The sequence below is a fragment of the Daktulosphaira vitifoliae genome, unplaced genomic scaffold, assembly GCF_025091365.1.
Source record: "Daktulosphaira vitifoliae isolate Bord-2020 unplaced genomic scaffold, ASM2509136v1 Scaffold_4, whole genome shotgun sequence".
NCBI lineage: Eukaryota > Metazoa > Arthropoda > Insecta > Hemiptera > Phylloxeridae > Daktulosphaira > Daktulosphaira vitifoliae.
Window position 1 is genome coordinate 3,773,521 of NW_026099575.1, and position 20,564 is coordinate 3,794,084.

Below are 20,564 nucleotides of genomic sequence, written 5' to 3' on the forward strand. Positions count from 1 at the left end.
TTTATTATTAAACTGCATAATTATAAAAATTGTTCATAATTATATATCTAAATCCCTTATAGATTTTTTTTTTCGATAATCAACTTTTTTACATAAAATAATATAATTGCAGTATTGCAGAATGTTAATTACCAGTAAAGTGCGCTACTTTCGAAAAGTACCAGTAAAAAGTCTATTATGATCTGAAACGATGACATTGCCTTAAAGTGATTTATGACGAGATTTTAATAGTTATTAATTAGTAATTAGTAATAAGTAATAATTTCATAATTAAAGTAATAATTAGCTAATGCGAAACAGCGTGATTAAATGAGAATTAATATAAATTTCAATGTACCCCTTGTTTCTTTTTAAGAGCTTTAAGTAGAATATAAATAGAAATGTTTCTAACAAAAATAGATATATTTTGTTCAAGCACCTCTCATTTTCGCTTTATTTTTCAATTTTAGTCTAATTTTGATATTTTAATTTTGATACAAGTTATTTATCCATAAATTCGCCTTAATCGCTCGCGTTACATAGGCAATCATCTTCGATTGAAAATCTTTTAGCTTCTGATAAGAAAAGTTCAATTAATAATAAAGCGAAGTCTCCACGTAGCCATCTATACTTTCGTAATTAGTAGTTTTTACGCTTGGCAATAACAATATGGGTAATTTACATCCAGTGAAACTCGGTAAAATTATCACAAAATCATTTAAAGGAATTCTTAACATCAAACCAATCAATAGCTTTGAATGTTCTGTCAAAGTTGTCCCCTCGCTATATGTTGAATTGAAATTTCTGGCTCCGAACTTCCCCAAATATCTAACAAATTACAAGATCATTTTTGACATTTCTCTTCGTATACAGTCCCGTTCAATGCGCGTCTTCGTTTTGGACAAACACAAAAGTCCTGCCTTAGTAAAGAACACTTTGGTCGCTGTAGTCAGACAGACCATAATATTTCTACATGCCAGGACAAAGCATCATCCCCACCTTCATGTATCTTCTGTCAATTGAACCATCCATCCATCGATCGCTTCTGCGCCAAATTGACCAATGAAAATAACTTTAAAAAAATTATGGCCACAAACAACGTATCCTATTTTGAAGCTGCTCAAATTAAACGCGCTAGTATCGTCAACCCTGCTTCATATTTTGCTAACATTATAAACAAAAATAGTGATATTAACGATAATACTAATAATATACAACATGTTTAGTCAATTAGTTCTCATTTTCCTTTTAATTGTACCGATATTATTCCCTTCCCTTGCTCCCACCTTCTTTTCACAAACATAAAAAAATAATAATAAGTTTTTTTCCCAATTTCCATTTACTAAACCTCTTAACCAATTTTCCTTTTTCCCTAATGGAAATTTTTTAAATTACATGGCCTCTGTTAACTCTTCTCATTATAATAAAAATATTTTAATTCCCTTTTTTATTGTTAAACATTTCCATTCACTTATTCAAAATCCCAAATCTTCCTTGGAATCGCTCCCTTTTATCTTCCCTCCTCAATTAAAACCTTAAGACTTTGACATTAAATATGCCCAGTTATAATTTTACTAATTCAAGTAGCTTTATTCTTTCTTTTAACATTTTCAAACTGAACACTAAAAGTATCATTCCACACGCCTACAATCTTGCTAATATTTTATGAATTCATGAATGCTCCTTTTCTCTTATATCTGAAACATGGCTATTACCCAACCCTAATTTTCCCTTCGTCATTTCAATATATTACAAGCCGATAAACACAATGATTATGATGGTGTCGCCATTACAGCTCATCAGTCTATACAAATTACTCAGATTACTATTAATGGTAATCTTATATTAGCATAAAAACAGAAAGATTGTTAAAGCAAAATAAGAAAAGAAAAAAGAACCTGAGGAGAATTAAAATTAAAAAATAATGAAGAAGAATACTTTAATTTCCACAACTTCTTTGGGATATTAAAGGAACTGGCAAAAAAAGCGTAAACCTAGAAAAAGATAATGAAAGACAAGAATGATATACTTATATCAAAAGAAAAGAAGATTGCGGAAGAATTCAGGGAAGTTTTCTAAGAGATTTTAGGGAAGACAGTAGAAACAATAGGAAAGAGTATAGCATATCTAACTATTAAGTCAGAAGATAAAATCTCAAGTTTGAAAGAACTAGAAATATCCTTTAAAAATGCTCAAAAATAATAAAGCCTGAGGGGAAGATTCGATCATAGCGGAACTTCTAGGAGGATCATAGGAGGATATCATACATACATAAATTATGGCCAAAATATTCTCTGCTCGCATATGCATATAGTAATATTGGGTGAGACCAAGCAAGATATCCAAAAAGTCACGGAATCTCTGATTATAAGTGCAAAAAAAAATTGGGACTCATTATTAACGAGAGCAAAACAAAATACATACGAGTCGGTAGGAACAAACAGCGGTGTTACAAACTGGTGGATATATATTCGAAGAAGTAAAGAATTTCAAATACCTAGGTACCAATTTAAATAGCACAAACGACAACCACGAAGAAATTGAAAAACTTATTACATCGTAAAAAAAATATTTTTACGCCTTAATGGAGTCGAAATAACTATTCAAGAAGTCTAAAGAATGAAATAAGACCAGTTATAATGTATGCGTGTAAGATATGGCTTACGACTCGTAAAGATGAAAATAACTTGCTATCTTGTAGAGGAAATTCCTCAGAAAGATCTATGGACCTAAAAGAAACGAAGACCAAACGTACGAAATTAGGTCTAACTGGAAAATATAGAAATTATTAGGAAAACCAAGTATAATTGCGGAAATACGACACAAAAGACTTGGTTGACTTGGACATGTACTAAGAGCTTGATCAATAACAAATGACGTACTAAACTGGACTCCGCGTAGTAGTTAACCAATTGGAAGACCATAGCAGAGATTATTTCCATTATTACAGATCTTCCGGTTCTATTTCTAATTTTCTTGCTTATAAACGTATACGATCTTTTGCTACTCGAACTTAAAAACATGCAAAAAAATGCTTCGCATTTATTTTGTTCCTCCCTTAATCCCTCTACATTTATTCAGGAGCTTTAGTTTACTGCTAAAAAATTAAAAAACTGCATTAATCGTCGTCCAGTTTTTTTAAATGAATTTTGGTTTCCTTCTTTTTGTAATAAAGTAACGCCACCTTTACGTTCCTTCTCACAAAGAAATGACCGTCTCATCTTTAACTACCCCTAATTTATCTAATGCTTCCACACATTCTTTAACTATACCTTTTACTGTTGAATAGTTATCTGAAGCAATTTTTCTGGTTCCTCCTCATCGTCCGGCCTGTACGGTATTTCTCCCTTGCTACTAACAAATCTCCGTCAATTAGGCTTGGACACTCTCCTATCAATCTTAAACTCTCTATGGGTCAATTGCCTTATACCTTCCTCCTAGAGAATTTTTCACGTCATTCCTATCCCCAAACCTAATACATCCCCTAATATAATATAATACATTTTCGACCTATTGCCTTCTCCTCATCTCTCTGTGAAATAGTAGAATAAATATTAAAAACTCGTTTAGATTGGTTTCTGGAAAAAATATTATGATCCCCAATAACCTATTCGGTTTTAAGAGAGACTTAGGTATTATGGAGTTTCTATCTTTCTTTATAGGATCTATCTATGAATGCTTTTGCAAAAAAAATTCTTTCCAGTCCTAACTCCAACGCCTCACCAGCTAGCTTATTTAAGTTATAACTTACAGGTTTACTCTTATTTATTATGTTTCTATTTCAAATCAATTGGTTTTTAAGTGCCTCATCTACCTCTATGGCTGGGAAGAAATCTTGCAGATGGAGTAATGATAAAAGAATTGTATTAGAAAACAGAACTGCGTCAGCTGTATACACTTTAAATCCATTCCTTGTTATTTAAGTTATTAAATTAATAAAAAAAAAAATATCTTTTTATTAATGATGTATATTAAGATGAATATGTTTTTAAAAAAATTATATTCAGTTAATTACCCCGAAACATTTTCCCCCATTAATATGAGTTTTAACCTATCTTCTTTCTTTTATTATGATTATATTTTGACCACTCAAATTACTTCAAAATACCCTTGCCACTTCGCTCTTAAATTTGTTTTTCGAGGATGCCATTTGTTAAAACTTTATCTACTACGTGAATGTCATTGTCTTTGCTGTTTTGTCGTAAGTCTTTTTAAAGATATTTTTACGGTCTATTATCCCAATGTCATAAGACATTTGTAGTTTTGGCTTTAGCTCCGAACAATGTTCATCATAGTTTAATCATGCTTGTTCTGTCCTAGACAATAAATATAGAACTTCCACTTGCTTCCCATACATCAAGTCATATAGTTGCAGACTTGTTGCTGTCTGCGGAGTATTGTTGTACGAAAATATGGCATAATCGTCCCAATCTTGTAGGTTTTTATCAATGTAATATCTAAAATATTCGGCTAGCGTACTATCGTGGTAGCAATAAGGCAACGACAATGAGATTCAATTTAATCAAATTAAAGTCAAATTTAAACTTAGAGGATAGTGGAATAAAGATAAGCACAACGATTTCTTTTTAGAGCAGAAATCATATATATATTACGACAAACTGTGATAATACACGTGCGTAGATACGTGACCGTGAAAAACACTACTCACAAAGTGATTGACAGCCGGTCGGGTTTTTACCTATTCACCTGTGTTTATGCCAATGCCGTTGACTTCCGTTAGTGATAACGGGTTTTGTTAAATGGGCGATTTAGGGAAGTACAACATGTTCGGTGTATTAATATCTTGACTTGGGTGATTTCTAGATCAGTGTAATGGTAATACCCTGGCCTTGTTAGTACTATGGCTTGGTTTCAATGAGCCGTTTAACTGAGGATCAGCGTACCACTCTCGTGTTGAATTTGTCGATTTTCAACAGGTTATAAAAGACTAAAAAAACCTTTCTTATGAAGTCTCCCCTTGGTCGGTCAACAGGGACTTCGGCGCACCATGAATACAGACAAACCTTTCCGCAACACCATGTCTAAGGTAACTGCATTACGCCTTAAAATTGGTACGGCTAATGAGTACTTAGTGAGATTATCTTGCATTGTGAAAATGTAGGAGATTCCCATTATATAATGTGATTATTGGTCCTATAGTTCATCATTAGTTCAACGAAGGGTACCTCGGCAAAGGTTATAATAAACATGTGCTGCTTGATTGTATAATTGGAAGACTTGTTCATTTGACATTGACACGGCACCGCCCGTCGCTCTAGGCTGGCGCTTACCCGTGTCTCTCGTGATATCAGCCGTCCAGCTATTAATATGACAATCGGTTGTCTCCCCGCCCTTGACACCGAGATAAGGCCGCGCGCGAATATGGATTACTGATATTGCGTTCTGTTCCGTTTTCGACGTACACCTTAACTGGTCTTTTATTTTGTCGTTCTAGTTTTGTGCTCTCGTGTGATTTGGGCGAAATTATATTGTATCCACACGCTTACTTAGTTAATAGTACGCACTGTATGTTCCTTAGTTAACAAAATTACACTGTTTCAATACACATATATGAACATATTCCATAGCAGTGTTAATATTTAAAGGAGAGCCGAAAACGACCGGTGTAGTTGACTTGCGATACATATATATATATATATATATAGCTAAAATTTCGCATATTTACAATTGTGTTCTCCTGTTTTCGTTTGTATTATAAAATTCTAGTTATACACATCTATATAGTGTGTGGCGTTCTACCGTATACTGGATATGCGATCACATATACAGATAATTGAATTCGGTGACATCAAATTCTTAATTTTTTAGTTGTAGTATTGTTTAATTCTTTTTATTATCCTGAAGATCCACAATGACCCACAAAGATCCCTGTGTGATTATATGACGCTTATGTTTTATGGTATAAAATTGGCGATTAAAAAATATTATACTACCCCTTGAATTTTTAAACACATATTTTTATATTCTTTTTAGTTGCTTCCTCTATACTTGTTCAAAGTTCTGTAATAAACCAAAAATAAAAATAAAGAACATTAAACTAAAAAGAATTACTTTGAGCACTAATTCATATTTTAAAATTAAGAATAAAAATAATATTTTTTTTTTATTTGAATGGGAAATATTAATAAATGTGTTAGTATTAATCAAATCATGCAAATTTTTATTCGAGTTGCTAAATTAGTTGAACAAAAATATTATTTTATTATCAGTATATTTATTTTTAAGCTTGATTTTAAATGCTGAGCGAATTTAATTAATGATACTTGGAAAACTTAGTTTATTTTTATTATAATATGTAATTTTTGAATAAGGTGTTAAATATTTTTGTTTATCAAGTAATTTCTAATTTTTGTTTTATTAAATATACTTAATTTATATAAAGTTTTAATTATACTTTGGTAAAAATAGTATTCCTTTTGCTGTTATTTCGATTTTACTTTTATCATATAGCCTATAGTGTTTTTGTGGTAATTTTTTGATAAATGATTTAATAATCTTTATACCTCTAAGTTATTTTTATAAGATACAGTAATTGATATAAAATAATCGTTTTATTTAGAAATATTAAATTTTAAATGATACGTTTTATTTTGAAAAGCATATTGTGAAATATATTATTAAAATAATTTTTAAATCTAAAAATGGATAAAAAATATTAATTAATTTTAGATTATTTATTAAAATTGTGAACTTAAATATATTAATTAGATTAACAGCATGTTTTTTTAAAAAATAATATAAGTGTTATTGGAAATTTCAAATTTTAATAGTAATTTTTAACAGAAGATCTTCATGGATATTACTCTAGTTGTAGTAAGATATAACGCACGTGGAAGAAGATTTTAAAAGTATGATGAAGTGGGGGTTTGAGTGGACAGAATTTTAGGGTGATACTCTTGTGTATGAGTCAATGTAGTTAATCGAAAACAAATGTGTGCACATGTTGCTCCCCATGACCAAAGAAATAAATATTACTAAATAGTTTGTTACATAGTCAAGCTAATATTTTCTTGCATAACACGACTTATTCATATAATCATGGTTTTAATGCAGTGATTTGTATTTTATCAATACTAATTTATAGAAATTATGCATAATTTTTAATTTTACTATGATGTGTTTTTTTTCTTTTTATTTATTTATTTATTTTTATGTCTGTTATCACTTTTTCTCAGCTCTCACTGGACCGATTTCTTTCAAAAATACGTCAAAAGATCACAAATCGTATCTAGTTGAAGACATTACCCTTAAAAATTGAAAAATCCCTCGTTCCCCGCAAATGGGGGAAATATCCAAAAAAATTACAAATTTAAAAATCGCTAATTTTCGAAATGTTTTCACTTTTTTTTCTTAAAACTTCCATAACTTTTTGAAAAATCAACAAATCAACATAATTTTTTNTAACTTTTTGAAAAATCAACGAATCAACATAATTTTTTTTATACTAAAATGTTAGATATCTACCTTTCATTTGATATCATTTTTTTGAAAATCTATCACTTAACCTGCTCATTGGGGGGGATTTAAAATGGCAACTTTTTTACAAAAATTAATTTTTTCAACTTAATTTTTGAAAATGTTCCGGAAATACTGCGTCCTTTAAACATATATCAAATTAAAGNTTTGAAAATCTATCACTTAACCTGCTCATTAGGGGGGATTTAAAATAGCAACTTTTTTACCAAAATTAACTTTTTCAACTTAATTTTTGAAAATGTTCCGGAAATACTGCGTCCTTTACACAAATATCACATTAAAGCTTATTTTATGTACTATAAAATGAAAAAAAAAAATTTGTCCCGACGACCTATCTTCTATGCGCAAATGGCTACCGTAGTTAAAAAAACACTATTTTTGTGTTAAAATTTTCGATTTTCAATTTTNGCTATTTTAACAAATTCTTTTTTTTTAATTAAACACTATCTACAGATTTGCATCGAAGCGTTTTTTATGATAGTGATTTTAATCACTGTCAGATATCATCTATACTGGACCCAACTATGCCACGACCCCACTGTGCCGCCACCCCACTGTGCTGGGTTTTTTTTTTATTTGTNTTTGCCACCACCCCACTGTGCCGCCACCCCATTGTGCTGGGTTTTTATACGACTTATTCATATAATCATGGTTTTAATGCAGTGATTTGTATTTTATCAATACTGATTTATAGAAATTATGCATAATTTTTTTTAATTATATTTTTTTAAATAAAAAAATGATATTAGTATGAAACTAATTGACTGCTTTTATTGTTGTTTGTTCAAAACCGCCTCCAATTATTATGAAAATAAATAGCTTATTTAAAGTGATTAGGTGTAAAATAAAAAACTAAGCAATAGAATGAATAATTATGTTAAATTGTAAGTTATAATTTTTAATAGAATACTTTGTATAGATTATTTATAATATTTATACTTCTAATATTTTATATTTTGAAATCATATTTCTTAAAAAAAATCTCATTAATGTTATTGGGGCTATAATTATTTGTGTTACTTAAATAAAAGTTTGTTTAATACTGAATTTTGTATAAATGATATTAATATTATAATTGCAAAAGAATTTTAATAAAAAAAAAATTAAGATTTTTGGTATAAAGTAAATCATAAGAATAAAAGAAAACTCTAAAAAATTAACGTAGGTTACTTAAAATAAAGTTTAATTATAAATTATGTGTTACATATTAAAGATTTATTTTATTGAGGTATAATTTCAAATTAAAAAAAAATCATTTCTAAATAAAAAATGAGATTTATTAAATTAAGATTCTTAAAATAATAGAAAATTTTAGTGTGTCAGAAATATAAAAAGTTTAAATGTATAAATTTTACAATTTTTTTATTAAATAAGAATAAAGTATACCTCATTAATAAAATCGTGATAAAAATTATAATCTCAAGGGTTTCAAAGCTACTAGTTGGACACGCCACTTGTAATAGACCAAAAATAAAAAAAATTAAATTAAAAAGAAAGAAAGATAAAAATAAATATGAATACAAATATATAAAAAAAAATGTTAGAATAGATTAGAATATAATAGAAATATAGATCAGAATAATAGAATAAAATATAATAAAAATAGAATTGATTTGATGGGGGAATTGTTTGGAATATTAAATTATTTGAATTTATATAATTTTATTCAATCTATTAATGCTCTCATTAATTATTTAATTATCCTATTTAATTTTTATTGATGGTTTATTACGCAATTGATTGTTGGAGGTTGGAAAGCATAGGTTAAATTGTACTTACCTTACGTCCTATGTATTACAATAATATTTCAAGTATTCCAATATTGATTTTGGTATTAAATTACACTATACGTCATATATTTAATATAATTACTTATAAAAACAATTCAAATTTTAAATAATATGATTTAACTACACAAAGTCTACGACTGATCTTACTTGTAAAACATTGTAAACACTCTATATTTTATATATAGAGATATAATTATAATCTGTTTTAATTAAATTTTTTACGTTTGTTGAATAAGTATTTTTTTTTTGAGAGAGTATATTATATTGAGAGATTGACACCAATATTTCTTAAATCGTCCTATGGCCTGGCCAAAACAAGATTCAAAAATATTTATATTTATGTAAAAGATTTATCAAGGCGTAATTGTGATGGCCCAATGTGTCCCGGCTCTAGCGTCTTGAAAGGATGCGGCACAATAATCACCAAGACAAAAATTAAACACCAAAAATATATTCGTAAGTTTCTTTGCGCTCCGGCACAATGTTCGTTAGAACAAAGATATTAAGCTCAAAGACTAGCTACCCAATACACATAGGCTTACAAATATATTTCAACGTAATATACCTAATTCTAGAATAATATTTAGTTGTAACCTTTACTCTGTCCGCCGGCTCGATGCTCGTTAAAGCAAAGACATTAAGCTCAATGACTAGCTACCCAGTAAGTATAGAGTTGCAATACACTTAGTCCAATAAATTTATTAATAAATTTATTTAATTCTCAGTATTAACTGACCTTTAGCTCTGTCCGCCGGCACGATGTTCGTTAGAACAAAGACATTAAGCTCAGAGACTAACTAAACCCAATAAGAAAAGCTCACAATAGATTTTTATTATTAAATAAAATTTAAAGTTGGGTTGGATTTATTATTAAAATAAAATAATTAAAAAAAAGATTAAATGTTTAAAATGTTATTTGATATTTATTTCCACGATAAGAAAAATAAAACATTATTATTTAACGAACAAATTAAATTAATGAATGTGTTAAAGCTTTCATGGATATATCCTCAAGCACTTCAAGCAAATTAAATTAAATTAAATTAAAATATTCACCAAAACAAAATTCAATTTAAAATTTTCTGAGTGTCATCATTATGTGTATAATATTTAATATATAATATAATATGTTTCTAATATTATAATGTATAACCATAATATGTGACTTACATGTACAAATGATAACATCATATTATATGTTAATATTATAAGTAATAAATATTACAGTCCCTTTCCTTCACTACCTAGGGAATCTTGTCCTAGATTACTCATGTCTAAGACCATGTGGAAACGATATGTAAAGACAATTTTTTGGCACATTAGGAACAATAGAAAGGTATATAACAAAAAACATAGAAATAAATAAATATTTTAAAATAATTTTAATTGTATATAATATTAGCCATAAGTGAATTTTTATTATATACTTAACTATGTTTTTTTTCAATTGTGTTATGTACTTTAAGACCTTCGAGACCGTAAATAACTTTTTAATGGTAAAAAAACAAAATTAAAAACCTTTCGTATAATAATTATAAACAACTGACATATGTTTATAAATAAAATATAATAATGCTTGTAGATACTGTAGTGATATTAATCTACAATATAATATTTGAACCCAATAACGATATCAAATGGAAGAATAATTCGACGATTCAATGTATGAAATAAAGTCTATACATTCTCCATAAATTTAATTCACTTCAAATTCTATTCACTGAAATAACGTTTACTGATTTTTAATTCTAACTTTCTAATATTTAGTAGGAAATTAATGTCAATAATTGCATAAAATATGATGGTAAAAAAAGTATTAATATTATTTCTATTAATTTTTGGAAATATGAAATTTATTAAAACACAATTAAAATTAATGGTGAGTATCATAAATAAATCTATTTTTTGCAAGACTAGAGCAGTTTATATACTTCAGTTCGCATAGCAATTTCGATATATTAATATTGTCAAAATATTCTTAAAAAATACTTTTTAAAATATTTTGAAGCAAATATAGTGACAATATTTCATAAATATAATAAAAAATATATTTGATATATTTCCACAAAATGCTAACAAAATAATTTTTTAATATATTTTTATGTACATTTTGAGAATAAATTAAAGAGAATAAATACGGAATATTACACTATAATTTCTATAATGTGCTTCAAAAAAAAACCTTTTAAATATTCGCTTATAAATATTATGAAAATATTAGAATTAATAATATTAATTAGAATAAATATAGAATATTTAACTCGATATATTTGTGGTATGTATTATCAATATAATTTTTTAAATATTATAAATATGTATCTTGTTGGCCAACTGAGGTAACTTAAGAGAGGCAAGCCATCCCCTTGCCTCCCTTTAGTAACACTCTTGGATGTTATTGGTATCTAGTTATATAATACTTATGTGTTACTTTTTATATACTTATTATAAAATCCTTAATAAGTTTTTTTATTGTATTTAGAATATATTTTTATATTACCAATAATACAGGTCAGTTTCTAACTTATAAGGGGAGGTCACGGTATGGAATCACTAATTTTCAAAAAGTTACAATGAATCTAAATTGAATATATAGTTGCACTTGCTTTGAATTTTTCGCCAATGTTCCCCTAAACAGGGAAAAATGACATTGAAAATTTTAACTACCTTAAATAACCTTTTTTATCATTTCATCGACATTGTAACCTGTGGTCAATTGGTAACGCGTGTGCCTCTAGCTTTCGAAGTAGGAGGTTCGAATCCCGCGAGGCAGGGTTTAGCATTTTTTTAATATTTCAGAAAAATACTTTTAATTATTGTGAGAATGTAATATTCGCTGCCAAAGTATATTCTGAGAATATTTTAAAATATTCTGATTATGTTCTAGAAATATTTTAATATAAAAAAGAAATATTCTAGAAATATTTCATTGCTATGTGGGAGCCAGACATGCATATTATATTATATATTAATATTTTCTACCTAATTTTTGCAAGATTTAATTATTTTACACAGGCATATTTTTAGGGTTTAATCACTTCTATAGTTAAAAAATACCCTATCTCCAAATTTAGCCCTAAACTTACACTGATTGTACTGTTTTTTTTTTAATTAATAGGGTCCTTTTTGGATGGATATTAAAGAATACATTAGATGTAATTCAAGTATTGAATATCCAATTCAATACAATATGTTTACCCATAAAGCTAAAAACTATTCTCAGCTTATATTTGGCAATATCACACTCAGACAACCCTTTGATGATTCAATGGATGTGAGTATTATTATTAAAATATAAAAATAATGCCTTAGAATTTTTCTTTAATTAACAAGTACATTATCGAAGATGCATATTTTATCGGGAAGACATGACTCTAATCATGGTCTATTCAAAGAAATTTCTCTAGTAAATGTAAAAAATGCATGTTCTTCAATGAAATCTGGAATGTACGGAGAGAAAGCGTGGAAAAGTTTTGTAGATGCTTTTCAAATACCAACGGTAACTTGTCCTTGGCCTAAGGTACTCTAAAAATTCCTATCATAAATTTCATAGTAAGAAAAAATACATAATTTTTAGTTTTATACAATTAGCTAAATTTTTAGGGCGTTTACTTTTCAAAAGGATTCGACACGGCTTCAATGAAAGAAAGTAATATGCCTAAAATTATTATGTATGGGCGATACACAGTTCGTCTTCTTTTTTTGAAAAAAAATAATGTTATCAGTTGCACAAGATTTGTGGTAGATTTAAAACCTTATTCTTAAAGTACTTACCAATTAATTTTTTTATGTCTAATGATCAAATAATTTTATTTACGATGCACCTATAAAAAATTATATATTTCTAAATGTATTTGTGGTATTTTTAATTCTCAATACAGTATGTTTGGTTGTTTCTAATATAAAAATAAAATTATCATTAATTTCATTTTTATTTTGATGATAAATGCTTGAGCACTAATACGCCTTTGAAAAAATTATCGACTTTCAGTTAAGCTGTTGAAAGTATTATGAAGATTATTATCATCCTTAATAGCAGATATTTGAGAAAAAGCCTCGGCAAATATATGATAGTATGAATCTAATTTCATACTTTGTTAATTAACTAGAAGAATATTATATATAATATAATAATATACGAGATATATATTAAATACAATTAAGATTACTCTAATAATTATTGTAGTGTAGATTTCAAATATATCAAATTTATTTATATGGATGTAAATTTTTCCAACTACACAGTTATATTTTAGCTTCAATGCTAAGTTAACTAGGTATTAATTTTACTATGATGTGTCTATTTTTTTTTTTGTTTTTGGTGTTTGTTATCACTTCTTCTCAGTATATATTGTCGATTTAGGTTTAATATAATAATAGATACCAACTAGAAAGTTAAATATTTTTACTAAGTTGTTTATTGATTTCTTGACTTTACTTACTGTTTAGGTAATATGTTACTGTGTAAGTTATTTCAAAAAAAATGATTTTCATTTCACCTGAATTTAACAATAAATTTTTACAATTATAATTTTTATTATACACTCAATTGGATAGATTATTTCAATAATTTTTGATTAAGTATTTTGGTTTCGATGCAAAGTTAGGAATATCGTGTATGTGATTTTTATGTCTATCCATAAAAATTTTCAGGTCTCACTGGATCGATTTTAATGATCAATACGTCAAAAGAATCCGATTTTATTCTAATTTAACTTACAATAACCAAAAATTAGAAAAAATTACTTAAAAAATTTTAAAATGCCTATAAGATTAATAGAATAATTTGTTCCGGCGACTGTTCTAATATGAGAAAATTAGCCGTCAAAATAAAAATTTCTCAATTTTTTTTAATAAAAATAGTTTATTTAAATTAAGTTATTTCAAAATTAAAATCTCAGCAAATAATAGAAGTATAGAATTTGTTTTTATACTGAATTAAGCAAAAAATCAGTGGTCTATAAAATGAAAAATATTTTAATCATCATAGACCAAAATATACTAAACTAAATTTATGTCTTAAAATTTGCAGTTAGTTTTTTTCTATCGACTCTTTTTTTGAGATTATTACTAATTTTAAAAAAACGAGTATTTAGATATAAAAAAAATTGTTTTCAAAGTATTATTAATTTTGATTCTAAATATGTTAAAAATAATTCTTGCTTAATTTTGATTATTATGAAAGATTTTAAATTAAAATTTTTGAATTTTTAAAATTTTTTTAGGTCAACTTGTATTTTTTAAATTATTATCATTAAATAAAAAATTGCATGAAGATTTTAAATTCGTATTTTTAGATTGATATGTAATCTGGAACTTTTATAATTACTAATAACTGTTAATCTATGAAAAATTCCGTTAATTCACTATTTTTTTGTATTTTTAAAGCCTTTTTCAACAAGTATTTTACGGATAATTGGATTGATTGCGAATTAAACAATTTTTATGCCAATACAAATCGATTATTACATTTTTGGTTGAAATCATATTTTAATGATAGGATATAGAACACGGAAAGAATATTTTATAGTTATGGTAGTATACTAAAAACGTAATTTCGGTTGGCCCAACTATATAGTTTTTTCCGTGAAATGGTTCAGTGATTTACATAAATTCTATAATATTTATTCTGTATATTTTTGTTTCAACTTTAAACGTAGTAGGTTTTACAGCACTCATTGAATTTTAGTTTTCACACTCATAGGTTTGGTTTATTATTCATTAAATTAGCTACAAATATCAACTAAAACATGTTTATAATAAAGGAGTTTATTTGTTTAATACTAATTTTTAAAAAAATTGAAATTACTTTGACGCAACTTAGACTGATGGTAAGTAAAGAATCAAAATAAACTATCAATGAAATAAAGGTAAAATATAATTAGGAGGCCAGAAAATGTTTAAAATTATTCACTCAAATGTTTCTTAGATAATTTTTACATTTTGTTTTCATACTTAATTTTGAAGAAAAAATTTTAGTTTAGCGATGCAACATTTTAAGAAGAGATTTAATTTATTCTAAACGTGGGTTGATAATAATCTTCGTTCATTTACAATGTATTATGTAAACATAATATGTAACCAATATTTTTCACATTAGTTGGCCTCGGTATTATCTAAGATTTTTTAGTTCTTATTTCCTATTAAAAATATAATAATTTTAACTCAATTTTTTTTTTCGCTACAAAAAAAAAAGGAAAACTTAATAAGTAACAGAATAACTAAATATTATTTTATTTTTATGAGGGACCCTATTGGTTAGATATCAAAGAATACAAAAGATGTAACTCAAGCATTGACTACCCAATTCAATTCAATTTGTTTCCTCGTATAACCACCAAATATTCTCAAATATTGTTTGGCAATATCACATTAAAACAGCCATTAGACGATTCACTTAGTGTGAGTATTAGGAATAACATAAATAAATATGCAAATTGTATTTTAACTTTTATGCATTTATTTCAACTATTAAATAACATTTATCGTAGATTCATATGTTATCGGAAAAATATGATTCTGTTGGTCTATGGAAAGAAAACTCTTTAGTAAATGTAAAAAATGCATGTTCTTCAATGAAATCTGGAATGTTCGGAGAGAAATCATGGAAATATTTTGTTAATATTTTTCAAATTCCAACTATAAATTGTCCTTTGCCTAAGGTATAAAAAGACCACCAATTCCATCAAATAGTCCACCTTGGTACGGTGGGTAATTTTGCGATAATATTTTACAGACTTTATCAATTAATATATATATATATATATATATACATATAATTTGTGTTACTTAAAATTGTTTTTATGACGTAAAATTACTTTTTTTTATTTTTACATACACATTAAATTAATCTAATTAATATCTAATATTTTAGAAGGACAAAATATTATAAAACGAATTTTAATGAACCTAAAATAATTTATAACTTATTAAATACTAAAATTAATACTATTTTTGAGTCTCTAAATCATTTTCAGGGACATTACATTTCAAGGGGATATGATTCAGCAACATTTAAAGACAGTAATTTTCCAAAATCATTTTTTTATGGAAAGTACTCTTTTCGGACACATTTACTTGACAACAAAAATAATTTGATTAGTTGCACAATAGTGTCATTAGAATTTAAACCTTTTTCTTAAAGTTATTTTTAAGCACATATTTGAAATATAAGTACTTACAAATTTTTAGTTGTATTATCATAAGTAATTGATAGAATAATTTAAAATACAATTAATTCAAACATTTATAATTGATTATTATGATAACGTAATAAATTGTATTATGTGTAAGTTTTACTTATTACAGCCTGTGTAAATCTTATTATAATAATGGTTACATGTTTATAAAAAATGTGTTATATATCGAAATTCCATAAAGGTTTTTTTTTTTTGATAAATCGAATTTTTTATAAAAAATAATTTAATTGGAGTATTACAGAATGTAGATCGACAATGAAGTGTGCGAAACACTTAAACACACACCCTACATAGGAAACGAGTTTCTATTGCTCTCATTGTTTATAACAATTAGCCTGCTTCCTTACAACCTTTATACAGGGTGTTCAGTAAGTCAGGAAACGGGTTTCTATTGTTCTCATTGTTACAAACAATGAGAACAATAGAAACCCGTTTCCTGACTTACTGAACACTCTGTATGTCTCCAATAGTTAAATATACAGAATGTTTAGTAAATAAGGAAACAGGCATTGAGAACAATAAAAACCCGAATCCTTACTTACTAAACACTCTATATATAAATATATGTTTAAACAACTTATAAATAAAAAAAAACACAATACAGTGGGAAAGTGATCTGTCTATATTGAACCTGGCAGTGATAAAAATCACTATCATAAGAAACGCTTTGATGCAAATCTGTAGACAATATTTAATTCTAAGAAATTGAAGGATAATTACAAAAGCAACTTCTATTTCCTTAATTATAACCAGGTTGTATTTCTTAGATTCAAAATTATAATTTTTTAATTATATATTACATAGTTTTTAAAATTAATTATTTTCAAATTACTATTGATTTTTATTTTTTATATGTTAAAAGTAATAATTTTTAACCTAATTTTTTTTGTCCTTTAAAGTGAAAGATTATAATAAAAAAAAATAAATTTATTACTACAACTTTTAGCTCAACTTGCTAATTGACATCATTAAATAAAAAAAGAGTTCTAATTTTTTCGGATATTTTCCTCATTTACGAGTAACAAAGGACATTTTTTTCATTTTAAAGGGTAATGTCTTCAACTAGATACTATTTGTGGTCTATTGACGTTCGTTGATAGAAATTTGTCCGGTGAGAGATGAGAAAAAGTGGCAATAAAAACAAAAAAAAAAATCAGTATAAAATTAATACCTTCTCAGATTCACATCAAAGCTAAAAGTGATCCTTTTGAGAAAAATAATGGTTTTTTAAAATTAATTTTTCTTTTAGAAGTTATTAGATCTTTAATATAAAAATTTGAGGTAAAGCACATATCTATGCTACAAATATAATTTTTAATGAACGAAAAATACCAGTATTATTGTGAAAAAAGTGATTTTATTGTTTATTATTAGATATAAACAATTAAAAATTCTATTTTTTTTTGAATTAACATACATGTATGTAGCTAATTGGTTTTTTATAACGATATTCACAGGTATACAGCCTTTATTATCAATGGTAAAAAGACACATTGTTGTGAGTTTATAAACACACTAACTAGCAATACAGAAATTATATTTATTAATAGTCATAATTGACAATAAACACTCCGTGACTGTAACAGCGATATCATAAAAAGCTAAAAAGTAAAAAATAAATATAGTTAAAAAAATTAAAAAACAAATTTTTAAGGCAAATCGAAATAAAAAGTTAAAAATAATTTTAAAAATAGTTTAAAACAATTATGAACGAAAAATACTATACTAGTATTTTACTAGTATTACAATAATAGTAGTATTTTTCGTTCATTATTTTTCTAAGCATATTTTTAGAGGTTTAGTTCGATATGCTTTAAAAGAGTGTTTTTCAGTTTTTTTTAACTATATTTATTTACACAAAATCTCACTTACGCATACCATAAAACGGCCAAATAAAAAATACACAGTGTTCAGTAAAAAGGAAATAGGTCAATGTTTACAAACATTAAGAAAAATAGAAATCCGATTCCTTACTTACTGAACACAATATATATAAATATATAGTTAAACATCATATATATAAAAAATGATCTTTTAAAGAAAATGAATAGTTCTTTTAGAAGTTATTAACTCTTAAATATAAAGATTTGAGGTAAAGCACATATCTATTTATTCTTATTTTTAAACGTTCATAATCCACATAACTCCTCTTGTTTTACTATTAAATGACTTTAAAATAATATAAACATTATTTGTAAAAATATAATTTCATACATTTTTCCCCTAATATGGTTCTTTATTTTTAATATTTAAAAATTACTAACAATAATTATTAACTATAAATAATTTATTAACTCATTATAAAATGTAAAAATTAAAAATTATATAACAATGAATGTAGGATATAAATAAAAATTTAAGAACAAAAAGTTTCAAAAAGACTATATAGATGAATGAATAAGAAAATTATGTAAAAAAAAAAGAATATAAACAAGTATTCAAATATTTTGATTTGTGATAATATGTGCAACATCAATAAAATTAACGATTTTGTTCATGTTTTGCCATTTTTAACGAATTAAATAACTAAAGCAGTGTATTTTGAATGCTACGCAGTCTTAATTAGCATTTAAAAATTGTTACTGACGACGTATTCTTTATTACTTTATTTCTTAACAAAAACACCGAACATTTGTAGTTTTCCTAAATTAAAAAAAAATAAGTTTAAAATTATAAACAGCTTTATCTCTATTTCATGAATGAGAACTTTGAAAATTTTACTTACTGAGTTTTATAAAAAGTACGCTTTTCAACTTTGTGATAGACGTATTCCAAAAAAGAAATTTTTTTAAGACAAATTTAAAGTTTAAATTGACATTATTATTAATATTGCTTTCAAATGATACAACCGCTTTAGTAGATTATACGTTTATTTTTATCTTATTTCTTCAAACTGATTTCAAAAATCTAATTTTTTTCTACGTCAATGATATTTTGTGTTGTATTCAAAGAAAAATCTTGGCATTTAGCGTTGAAAAACTTATCAAACTTTTCAATGAGTTTACCTAAAATTTTGAATATGTTTATGTAATATATGAAGAGCATAATGCGAAACATTTGTTTATTTACATACCAAGTCTTGGAGAGGGTGTCCTTTTAAACACAGCGAAAGAAATATCCCTAAAAGGGAATTTTCGATATATACCGTAAGGACTGGTTTTAGTATTTTCCAAAACTATCTTATTGCCTGAGTAACCATGTTCAGTTTTCAATATTGTATTAGGTTTATTACGTATATTAATCAAGGGCTGTAAATCAACCCCTCGGTTAGGTTGCATATGTAAAGAAGTCGTCTCTTTGTCACATTGTACTTCATGAGCAAACTGTTTTTTTAACGTAGTGCTGTTATGTGTGGAATACGTTGGAAAATTTATACTATTATCCTTGAAAAACTTGTCAAACTTTTCAATGAGTTTACCTAAAATTTTGAATATGTTAATGTAATAATTGAATATAAAAAAACGAAACGTGTGTTTTTTAACATAATTCAATTAAATAGTCTGACGTCCACATAAACATAATGAAATGACATAAATAATTATGTGTCCTATCCAATCTTATCGAAATAATGTAAAAATTAAAGAAAATAACAGATGGAAATTTTCAGTGTCACAACTAACAAATAGATTTTTTACATACCTAGTCTTGGAGAGGGTGTTCTTTTAAACACAGTAGGAGATATATCCTTTAAAGGAAATTTTTTGTATATATTGTAAGGACTAGATCTCTTTTCCGAAACCATTACATCACATGAATATCTATGCTGAGCTTTTAATAACGAATTACTGATTTCACGTTTTAAAGTAATATCTTTTCCGTTTTTTAAAAGTTTTAGCACTATGGAAATAAATTTTTATTTATTTATTTTCAATTTAACATAAATATTTTCAATCGAGTTTAAGCTTGAAAAATTTATATGATTTATTTATTAATACTAGTTTTGAAAAAAAAAAGGTTTTAGAAAAAAGATTACATAATTTTTCTTAAATAATAAATACTTTAAAGATATTTTTTAACTATCCGTAAAAAATAAATTTATATTTATATATATATTATTATAGTATGTTTTAAACATAAAAATATTTCTCACCGAGTCTTGGAG

The 20,564-nt window shown here is 26.1% G+C and overlaps 3 protein-coding genes across 7 annotated transcripts in view; 2 read left to right on the plus strand and 1 right to left on the minus strand.

Moving 5' to 3' along the window:
* The window catches only part of LOC126903875 (uncharacterized), a 39,686-nt gene extending 26,287 nt beyond the window's left edge, over positions 1–13,399 (plus strand). For 4 of the 5 annotated variants that reach the window (XM_050682409.1, XM_050682410.1, XM_050682412.1 and 1 more), the window contains exons 4-6: positions 12,382–12,537; positions 12,610–12,783; positions 12,867–13,241. In XM_050682409.1, coding sequence (XP_050538366.1) covers positions 12,382–12,537; positions 12,610–12,783; positions 12,867–13,028 — 492 coding nt within the window. In that variant the 3' untranslated portion in view covers positions 13,029–13,241. The other variant, XM_050682408.1, reaches the window with a different exon arrangement.
* A 1,287-nt stretch (positions 13,400–14,686) lies between these two features.
* Positions 14,687–16,517, plus strand: LOC126904332 (uncharacterized). Its single transcript, XM_050683311.1, has 4 exons — positions 14,687–15,094; positions 15,510–15,665; positions 15,755–15,925; positions 16,241–16,517. Exons 1-4 carry the CDS (start codon positions 15,014–15,016, stop codon positions 16,403–16,405), a joined length of 573 nt encoding a protein of 190 aa, XP_050539268.1. The 5' UTR covers positions 14,687–15,013; the 3' UTR covers positions 16,406–16,517.
* Positions 16,518–18,955: 2,438 nt separating this feature from the next.
* LOC126905423 (uncharacterized) lies at positions 18,956–20,285 on the minus strand. Its single transcript, XM_050685093.1, has 4 exons — positions 20,102–20,285; positions 19,536–19,880; positions 19,188–19,467; positions 18,956–19,105 (listed from the first exon to the last, which is right to left on the minus strand). Exons 1-3 carry the CDS (start codon positions 20,202–20,204, stop codon positions 19,370–19,372), a joined length of 546 nt encoding a protein of 181 aa, XP_050541050.1. The 5' UTR covers positions 20,205–20,285; the 3' UTR covers positions 18,956–19,105; positions 19,188–19,369.
* Between the last annotated feature and the right edge of the window lie 279 nt (positions 20,286–20,564).